Here is a 10,182-nt window from a genome sequence, read left to right on the forward strand (position 1 = left end):
AGAAGAAGACGGCGCTGCGGGGCCATGGCGGCCGCGGGCTCCGCCGCGGAGGCGCGTCCCGAAGGGCGGGAGCCCCTGCTGGGGTCCGCGGGGCCCGCGGCGGATGAGGACGAGGAGGAGGAGAGCAGGTAGGGTCTGGTTCCGCTGTGAGGCGGCGCCAGGAGGTGGGGCGTCCCCGCCGCGGATGAGTCGCCCGCGGTTGCCGGGTCCTTCCCGCCCCTCACGGGCAGCCCGAGCCGGGGGGCTCTGCCCGGCCGCGGGTCCCGTCCGAGCCGCCGCTCCCAGCGCTCTGGAGCTCGGAGCTCGTGTCTCCGACCGTCCCGGCGGGCCCGGCTGCGGGAGAGGGCCGGGGGCTGCTTCCCTCTGCGGGAATGCACAAACCCACCCGCCCGGGAAGTTCCTAAAAAACGCCGAACAGGGTTAATGTGGGGCAGAAGTCTGGGTGTTTAATAGCAACCTTCATGCGTGGGCAGCTGCTCGTCGCTTGGGGTTTTTCCCCCTTCTGACAGCAAAATAAGTGTCTTGAACGTAAAATCGCATATATGCCTAAGTCTAGGTACGACTTTTATGAGCAGCGTTTGTAAACTATGCTAATGCATCTATATATCTATCACCTGAGTCTGCATCATCTGAATGGATGTTACTTTGTAACTTAGTTTGTAACTTCTGTTTTATTTTTTTTTTCGGCCCTTGCTATCAACAGCAGTATCTTTTGCACGGCACTTTTACGTCGTATGCTGTTATTTTTTCATCATAAAACCACACTGGCTGTAGCTTTTAGTCAAATCAAGGGTTGTTCAGGTTTCTGGTTCTTTTAAGGTTACAGCTGTGAGGGTTTTAACACCCACTTTTTAAAGCTTTTATATGATCTGTGATGCTCCAAATGTCTATTCAAAGAGTTTGCAGAATTTAAGACCTCCCTAGATCAAGATCTCTCTGTGTGTTGTTGTGTGATAGCATTTCTGTTCTTTTGCTTCATTTGTCAATCTAGTATTTTTCCAGCAAAAAATAAATTCTTTATAGTCTTTGCTGAGCAGAAATCCACTCCTGCTTAACAAGTTACACAATTGTATTGAGAGGTTGGTGAAAAATGTTTTCAGTGTCATGTGGGAGCAACTAGAAGAGGATCTGGTAATGATTTCTTCCTCCCTCTTGCTTTCTGTTTGAAAACCAGGGATGTTGTGGAATCACAGGAGCATTATAAGAGCAGGTGGCGATCCATCTGGATCATGTACCTGACAATGTTTCTCAGTAGTGTAGGTGAGTAAATACATGTGGAATTTGATGTTACTTGTTTAATTAATATACTTTGGTTTGAAAATGACAGGGCTTTCTAAATTCCAACTGGAGACCTTCTTTAATGCTACTGTTCTAACCTCACAAAGGGTGCATTGTTTGATTCTTCAGAAGAGAATGTATGAATCCGGCAAATCAAACAGAAAGTTACACCTGATAAGTAATAAAACTGGTTTTACACAAAGTGATGGATTACATAAATCTGTGGGTTTTGACTCCCTAGTAGTTTAGTAGTGGTAAAAGGTAGTGGCAAGGTATTGCTCAGAACCAAACAAAACAAAGGTTTCACTTTTATCATCCAGAGTGAAACTTCTAGGGAACAAAAACAGAAATAACATGGAGTTCTTAAGAGGGAAGATCTTTATGGGAATGTATGCTGTCTATTTCAACACATGTATCAAAACTTGTTTTCTCCTACTGGGCTTTGCATCTCCATTGCAGGACAAATTGAAATTTTGTTCCTAAATAACTCCCCCCAGAAACAAGAATTGATTTTTGACCAATAAACAAGATTGATTTTTAACCTTTGATGATTTTCTGTGGGCCTGGAAATTATCTGGAATTTGATAGGATACTTCAGTATTTTTTTTTTTTTATTATTATTGATTAAAGTGTCTGTGACTAATAAATACAGCTATGTCAGTATATCAAGAAATTATTTTTACTTTGGGAACCTTGTTGTCTTTCCATTGAGTGGACAGCATAGGAGGTTTTGTGTTTGGTGTGTATGTACCTATAAAATGATCTTTTGAAAATAGTTCCTCCTATTTTATTATTATTTTTTTACTTTTATTATTAAGGAAAGGAACTACCACTCCTTAAAATAGCAGGAAATGCACAGGTTTATACTATAATTATACATTTAGAGGCAGAAAGAATGGACTTGTAATAACTGCTTCAGGAAAGAAAATTACTGGTAAAAATGACAAATAAAATAACTTCATTTCTTTACTGTGTTACAGGTTTCTCAATTGTAATCATGTCTGTGTGGCCGTATCTCCAAAAGGTTTGTAAATATGGGACGTTTTTTAAAATAATTAAGAACAGAAAACTCCTGCTCAGAAAGTAGATAATACAAAACCTGATATTTTATTTAGGAAAAGAAGAAGTAGAGGGAGGTGTGTGGCTTTAAGAGACTCTTATTCTGCCATCCACTTAGACAACTTTTATATTTCTTGCAAAATGAAATCCTTTGCATCATAATCCAGAAATGTTTGGTTTTCCAATATCATGATTTCCTGGCCAGCAAATCAATAGAAGTCTTGTTATTAAAACCTGGTAGACAAGACTTGTCTGTGTTTTGAAAAAAAAATTTTAAAAAAGAGGAAGCTGAAGGTAGATGTTGCTTTGTAAATGTCACACTGTTGCACATAGATCTTGATATTCCTAACAGGGGATAGCCATTGTTCTTGCATAGTGATTTTAGTTTATTTCAGGGTTTTACCTCTTACATCTTAAAAGCAGCATGAAACTCCCTAAAACCTCAGCACAGTTTAATCTGTGCTAGGATTTTAGTGCCCCTGGAACTGTAGAAGGCAGTTTTTAAGTGCAAATTTGGAAGAGTATAACCTGGGCAGAGACCTAGAGGTGTCATTGAAGGTGAGGCTGATGCTGAACTCTTGCAGTAGACAAGAAAATGCATTGCCAGCCTTGTAAATCAGGACAGATTCAGGCGTGTGCAGAGACAATGGAATTTGCTCCTTGCTCCTGGCATGGAAGGCTCAAGTTCTGCCTCTAGCCCAGAACACCAGCAGTGCTGTACAAAATCTCCTGGAGTTTGCTGCAAGTGAGCCATTCCCAGGCTTGGAAGCAAAGAGGATTTTATTGGTTTGGTGCATTGCTGGAGAGAGTGAGGCAAGGTTTATTACCCCAGAGAAAGCATGACAGTACAGAGTCCTTGGTGTCCCAGGTACTAATTCTAAAAGGGTGTTGCTGCTGATATCAAACACTCCGGTGCTTTACCCACCGGTCTGACTCACGTCTTCCTGCAGATTGATCCGACGGCGGATGCGAGTTTCTTGGGCTGGATTATAGCTTCATACAGCATTGGCCAAATGGTTGCCTCTCCCCTCTTTGGCCTCTGGTCCAACTACAGGCCCAGGAGAGAGCCTCTGGTCGTTTCCACTGCTATTTCAGTAGCTGCTAATTGTCTCTATGCCTACGTCCACGTGCCCCATGCCCACAACAAGTACTACATGCTGACTGCCCGCGCTCTCGTGGGGTTTGGAGCAGGTAAACACAGCGGGATTTACATTTCTGGACATGGTTACATTCTGTGTCTCATGTAAGGTGGTTAATGTAAAGTTTTAATACCAGATTTACCACTGTGTGAATGAGAATTTAATATTTCGCAAAGCAAAGGGTTGGCCCGTAGTGGTTTGTAACAAAATTGTGTAATTGTGCTGTTGTGTAAAAATACCAGAGGGAGTGCTGGGTTTTATTATCTTGCAAAATAAGAAACAAACCCCTAAAATAAATGTCACTCAACAGTTTTACAATGTGAACTTGATATTTATGTGACCACTTGCCTGGTTTTGGGTTTTTTTGAAGGAAATGTGGCTGTAGTTCGATCATATATTGCGGGTGCCACTTCTCTGACAGAAAGAACGAGTGCCATGGCCAATACCAGTGCCTGCCAAGCAGTTGGCTTCATATTAGGCCCAGGTAAAGCAAAATCTTCTTTCCTCATTTCTCTTATGATGTTGAAATTGGGCATTAGAAGTAGGAATCCTCAGCAGCTGTATGCAGGGGATTTTAAGGCATAGTTTGTCAGTGATATCAGAATTGAATAAATGGGATCCACTAATATATACTTCTGTAAGCCAATATAAATGAAACATTCTTGTCCAATAGCTCTGCACCAACTTAAAATTTAATTTAAAACCCCCCTACTGCATCTTTTCTCTCTAGTTTGCCCTTAGCATGAGTGCTAATCTAGTCCCTGGACCAATGGTTTCCATTAAGAGCAAGAGGAAAAAAATAAATCATCTGTCTGCCAAGAAAATGAACTATTGGTACACTCAGAATTCAGTTCTATAAGTGTCATGATGCTGTTTATATTGTTTATTTTATGTAATCAAGTACTTTCCTGGCTAGCTGAGATCTCATTGGTATCCATTTTGTTTATTTAGAGTAGAATTCTCAAAATGTAAAAGGTTTGACGGGTATAATACTTAAATTTTACTTGGCAGTTAGAACAACTTTTCTTACGTGTTCTAATGTTTTCTTAATGATTCTCAAGATTTTCACAGTACATTGATGTTTTTAAGTTTTTCAGACATGTTTTACACTTATTGGAGAAGAAGGAGTAATGTGGAAATTCCTTTGTCTTCAGCTGAACATGTACACGACACCAGTGTTATTTGGAGCTCTCTTAGGAGTTATTAATATTATTCTCATCTTTGCCATATTCAGGTAGTCAAGTAAAAAAAAAAACCTTATAAATACCTTACCTTGTTTTTGTGGGTGAGTTGTAGCAAATAATATGCTACTCAGCAGGAGGAGTAATAAACCTGAAATCTGGAGTGCTAAAACTATAAGTTGTTATTAATTTTTTCAGTGTTTTGACCTTCTTTAACACCTGTATTTTTCTGATGCTCATAAATGAATCTTGGTGATGTTATGGTTAGAATATAAACTGATTTAAAAAGTTAAAGATATTAGACTGTTGGGCTTGATGTGGTTTTAGTGTTGGTAGTTGCTGCCCATGTTTTTTCTCTAAGGAGAAATAAGGTTTGCTTGTCTGTAGGGATCTCACTGTCTGTGTCTTTCCTTTAAGATTCTCAGGGGGCATTTTTATTCATTATGCCCCTGGTGCAGATGCATATGGGGCATCTCCCATTAGAGAATTTCCTTTCTTGAACAGTGTTCACTGCAGTCAGGTGTCAGCTTTGTAAATGATGTTTAATGGAGCTCCAAATAATTATCCTGTATAGATGATATACCATTTACATTTCTTTTAATAGAAACTTGACTCAATAAGATCAAATAAATATGTGTATTAATGAAAAACGTTCTAAATTTCTAGGGAGCATCGAGTGGATGACATGGGACGGCAGTACAAAAGTATCAATTCTGATGGAGAAGGTACCAGTGTTTCCTTTAAAACTTAGTCTGTGATTAGAATGTTGAAGTACTCTCTTATTACATAGAAGCATTTAGAAGTATTCTAAAGTCTGAGGCACTGGGAAGATGATGTGGAAAATAGGCTACATCTCTCCCTAGCTGGTCCAGAAATGGCTTCATTTGTCATGTTGTGCCCATAGTGCTATCTGGTAGCAGAGAAGGAAAAAAAAATTGTATGGATCCTTCCATATTTTCACCCTGAGAATTCTGCTGTGTAATTTTGAGCTTTGAAGAGATTGTTTTGGTTTCCATTGTTCAGATATTTCGAGAAGTTTGCTTATTTTGCTGTCACTGAAGATTCATTGGGAAAACAGACCATGTAACCAGTTTGGAAGTAACTTTCTCTAATTGGCAGTGGAATTGAAATTTGAACAACTCGATTTTGATGTAAAAACTTTATACTTTTATAGTTGTCAAAGTATAACTTCCTAGCTGCCCACCAACTTGCGTGCTAAATACATGGAAGACTGAAGGAATCAGTATTGTTTGTAATTTGTGATGGTATAAGAAAAAGCTCAGTGTGCAGTTCAGGTAATTCTGTGTTGCTGCAGGAAGTGATGTTCTGGATCAGAACACAGAAGAAAGCATTGACCACATTGCTGTGGTAGCACTCAACGTTCTCTTCTTTGTCATCCTGTTTGTGTTTGCTGTCTTTGAAACGTAAGTTTGTCTATTTTCTCTCAAAATATTCAGACATGTAGAGTAATTAGAGTGGGGGTGCATGTAAGGGCTTTTCTGTTCCACTCATCTTCCTAACTTCCTAAGTAGAAGTCCAAAATCACAGGCAATCAAGCTGATGTGCACTGATAGTGTATCAAAGGTCAGTAGTAACTAAAGTAATGAATTAAAGGTCAGCAATAACTAAAGAGATGTAGTTTGTGGTACAGAAAACATTTAATGTAGAAGCTTTTGAATGGAGGCAAATCCATATTCTCAACTTTTTAAGTATTAAAAAAAAAGCTTAACTTGGGCTGCCTAAAATCTTCAGAGAAAACATGTTTCAGTTGAGTACCTTGTTGTTTATTTTTTGTTTTAATTTTGTGTGACTTCTTAGTATGATTCTGATTATCTCCAAAAGCTTCAGTGCATCTTTTATTTCTGTAATGATTAAAACAATTGGTAGAGTTAGTACAGCTGTATTCTGAAATACACTGTTTTATATGACTGGGGTTTTTTTAGCTTAAAAGAGGTATGTTATTTACTCCCAAATTTTCTGTCTGTAAGAAACAAAGTAAAACACAGCATCATTATCATTATCAGGCTCAAGTGTACTTAATTTTTTTAACTTAGGAAATACTTTGAGGATATATGATTTACTCTGCGAGTGTTTTGAGCTCTAATGTAGTTAAAATTTATTTTACAATATGGCTCTGTCATGAGTTGCATTATTTTTAAAAAAACTGAGGTTTTAGAGGCTGGTTAGTTGCTAAAACTTAAACATTATCAAAAGTTTATTATTTTTGTTCTCACAGGGTCTGATTTTTTTTGTGTGTCTATTGGCTTTCACTCCATCATCGTTTCATGAGCTATCAGAAATAGATTAATAATGCTTCAGAGTATGGCTGGTGTAGTGCATTGATGTTTGGGATGATACATGTATGGACACTAAAACATGGAAGAAGCTTTTTATGATTACTGTATTTTTGTTCTGTCATTCCAGTATAGCTACTCCACTGACAATGGATATGTATTCCTGGACCAGGAAAGAAGCTGTTTTTTATAATGGGATAATCCTTAGTGTGATTGGCATTGAATCAGTTATTGTTTTCATGGTGGTTAAAACACTATCAAAAAAGTAAGTTTTTGGGATTTTGTTTCTTATGTTGGCTAAATGTGAAAAACTTTATGGCAAGGACAAATCCCTTACTCAAGTCTTTTACTTGGTAACGAGTCTGGGTTTGCTATGATAATGAAATACTTCCAATTTTGGCACAGCCTTGATGTTGTGGTTGTTCTTTATTCTGTTAACATAACCCCCTCGTATTTGACTGGTTTTTACCCTTGAATCACAAGAAATGCTGGTTTTAAGTTACTGTGATTTTGTAACTTTTCTTGCCAGTGTTTTGGTCAGATATCATTTCCACAAACTAATGGGCTATGTCATTAGCAGCTACCTAAATTTTACAGTACTTAAATTACACATTTAACTGCAATTTCATTGTTTGGTAGGACTGGTGAGCGTGCCATACTCCATGCAGGCTTACTGATAGTCTTGGTTGGATTCTTTGTCTTACTGCCTTGGGGGAAGAAACTACCAAATATCCAGTGGCAAGGTATAGTTCAAGTCTTACTAGATCACTTCTTTAGGAAGCCTTTCATTGCACTTTTGTTCTTAATGATATGAATAACTTATTTTTACAGAAATAAAGAACAACTCCATTCCCAGAACAGCCCCCAGTGAAATGTTAGCGCCTTTCTGGAGTTTGCCAGAGCTGCAGCTGCCATCCAACCACACAGCAGAACCCGTGGGCTGCCCTGTCACACAGTCCTGGTGCCTGAACACTCCCATGATCTACCTGGCCCAGTACATCAGCTCTGATGTGCTCATAGGCTTGGGCTATCCTGTTTGTAATGTCATGTCCTACACTTTATACTCAAAAGTCCTAGGACCAAAGCCTCAGGTAAGCACCATCCCTAAATGATTTATTTCATTTGCTGTGCAAATTCTTTATTAGAATGAGGGGGTCTAGTTAAAATTCCTTTAGTCATCAGCCAAATAACAGTGTGTTATAAGCAGGGCAGAACTTTGCAGGAGCTCCAATCTTTTTCAAAATCCAAGGCCAGTCTCTTGGGGAATTAGAAAGCAAGGCTTATGCTTTTTATGCAAATCTCACAACGTGAGAATTTAATGACTGTTCTGGCAGAGTTCTTTTTGTAGCTACCAATTACATATTTGGAGTACCAGCATGGAATAATGTCTCTTACTAAGTTTATTATATAAAGACTACAAATGCTACTAGACCTGCAATATGGGCAATTTTTAGTGGTGAAACAGTATAGCCAATTTACATTATTAACAAAAAATTTTCTTCCCCTTTTGCCCATTTTTTTTCCTGTTATATTTTGGTGAAAGGGACTTAATGCTTTGAGCCAGAACACAGCCAGAACTTGTTTTTTGTTAGAAAGCAGTAGAGTACCTATGAGTGGAGCCTTGGAATTAAAGCTAGGAGAGGCTGAGCAGTACTCTTGGAAACAAAAGTAATCAGTGTCTTAATGAGTTAAGAAAGATAAGTGGTTGTTTAAATACTTCTAAATTTTCTAGTTAGTCTAATGGGTTGGAATTAATGCCAAGCTAAATAATGCCTGTATCACTTACATAAGCTTTTGATCTGCTGTAGGGTGTCTACATGGGATGGTTGACTGCCTCTGGAAGTGGAGCACGGATCCTTGGGCCTGTTTTTGTGAGCCAAATCTACACTCACCTGGGCCCACGCTGGGCATTCAGCTTGATCTGTGGAGTAGTTGTAGCCTCTCTCTTACTCTTGGAGATAGTATACAAGAGACTAATTGCATTTTCTGTCAGATATGGGAGGATGCAGGAAGAGAATTGTTAAAAACATATTTAAAACAAACCCAAACAGTTACACCAAGCAGAATACTTAGTTTATTACTGCTTTTGGAGTACCTAACCACTGACCTTGTTGGATGTGTGCTAACTGTACACCTGTACTTACACGTTGACAGAACATTTAACTTGGTCATACCCCAATACCTGGTTACCCCTGCTGCAGTTGGCTTCTGTGTCCTGCTTTTCTAGCAGACAGGAAGGAATGTGATGGGTCAGAGTGAAACCGTGGCACATTTGAAGTGTGTACAGTTTGTATTACGTACATGTGCACTGAGTGCAGCTGTGAAGGTCACAGGTTATGTGCATCCTTTCCAGAAAGAAGTAAAAGAAATATTATCTTGATTCTGTGAATCAGGATTAGTAACTCTTTTGTAACCTCAAGATTAGTTGAGCTGCATGCACTTTGTATGGAGACACCACTGCTTGAGCAAACCTTCTGATGTTGGGTTTGTTGGCTCGTAAGCACTGGTTAATACAAACCACCTGGTTCTGGAACCTGTTACCTCTCCTCCAGGATTCCAAATTACAGGTGACAGAAACAGAGGAAGGTAGGTGCCCTCCACACAGGTAGTTGATGTGGGATTTGGGTCTTTAAGTTGATCAAGAGCCATTGAAAATCAGTTTCAGCACCTGTTACTTGAACTACAAGGAACCAAATGTGCAATTTTTCCTCTACTGTTTTGCTGAATGCCTTTTTGTAGCAAGAAGGATAACCTGCAGCATTGAAATATGCACAGCTTTTCTTGACTACAAGAAAAAAAGTCTAAGCACAATAGTTGACACTTTTGTGCTTGGTGGGAATGAATGCACTGTGCCAAGCAGCGGTGGTTAGTTAAGTGAAAGGAGAAAACTGGCTCCTGGGTGTTCACTATTAACTGCAGACTTCTATTTCTTCTGATATTAGGGTACAAGAAACAGGAATTTACACTGTTGTAGTCATTCAGGCTTTGTTTAAAAAAGTGAGACTCTAATCTTCCTTCATAATGGGGCCTAAGCTCATCTGTACGGGTACGTTTAGCTGTTTTAATGCTACTGGGGAAAAAAAATCTCTGGAGTAACTCCAATTTGAGAGTTGTGGCTGCTGTCTAATGTCTCTACTATTTGAATTTAATAAATGTGATTATTATTCCTATGTATTCAATTGTTCAAACACTAAGAGACTACTGAATTAAAAGATGATTTTTTTCAATACT

General features: G+C 39.0%; 1 protein-coding gene across 1 annotated transcript; it reads left to right on the forward strand.

The window, feature by feature from the left end:
* Nucleotides 1-15: 15 nt before the first annotated feature.
* On the forward strand, nucleotides 16-10,121 carry MFSD8 (major facilitator superfamily domain containing 8). The gene is made up of 12 exons (XM_041412039.1): nucleotides 16-128; nucleotides 1,175-1,260; nucleotides 2,259-2,302; nucleotides 3,288-3,528; nucleotides 3,847-3,960; nucleotides 4,566-4,710; nucleotides 5,324-5,382; nucleotides 5,973-6,081; nucleotides 7,082-7,216; nucleotides 7,591-7,694; nucleotides 7,783-8,042; nucleotides 8,760-10,121. Exons 1-12 carry the CDS (start codon nucleotides 25-27, stop codon nucleotides 8,973-8,975), a joined length of 1,617 nt encoding a protein of 538 aa, XP_041267973.1. The 5' UTR covers nucleotides 16-24; the 3' UTR covers nucleotides 8,976-10,121.
* The last annotated feature ends 61 nt before the right edge of the window (nucleotides 10,122-10,182 follow it).

Source organism: Onychostruthus taczanowskii, unplaced genomic scaffold (assembly GCF_017590055.1).
Source record: "Onychostruthus taczanowskii isolate IOZ18803 unplaced genomic scaffold, ASM1759005v1 scaffold38, whole genome shotgun sequence".
NCBI classification, from domain to species: Eukaryota; Metazoa; Chordata; class Aves; order Passeriformes; family Passeridae; genus Onychostruthus; species Onychostruthus taczanowskii.

Excerpts from the sequence above, each read along its gene's own strand:
- MFSD8 (XM_041412039.1), top strand. The coding sequence starts at position 25 with ATGGCGGCCGCGGGCTCCGCCGCGGAGGCGCGTCCCGAAGGGCGGGAG. Across the intron at positions 129-1,174 it reads GACGAGGAGGAGGAGAGCAG|GGATGTTGTGGAATCACAGG; the intron begins GTAGGGTCTGGT and ends TTTGAAAACCAG. Across the intron at positions 7,695-7,782 it reads ACCAAATATCCAGTGGCAAG|AAATAAAGAACAACTCCATT; the intron begins GTATAGTTCAAG and ends TTATTTTTACAG.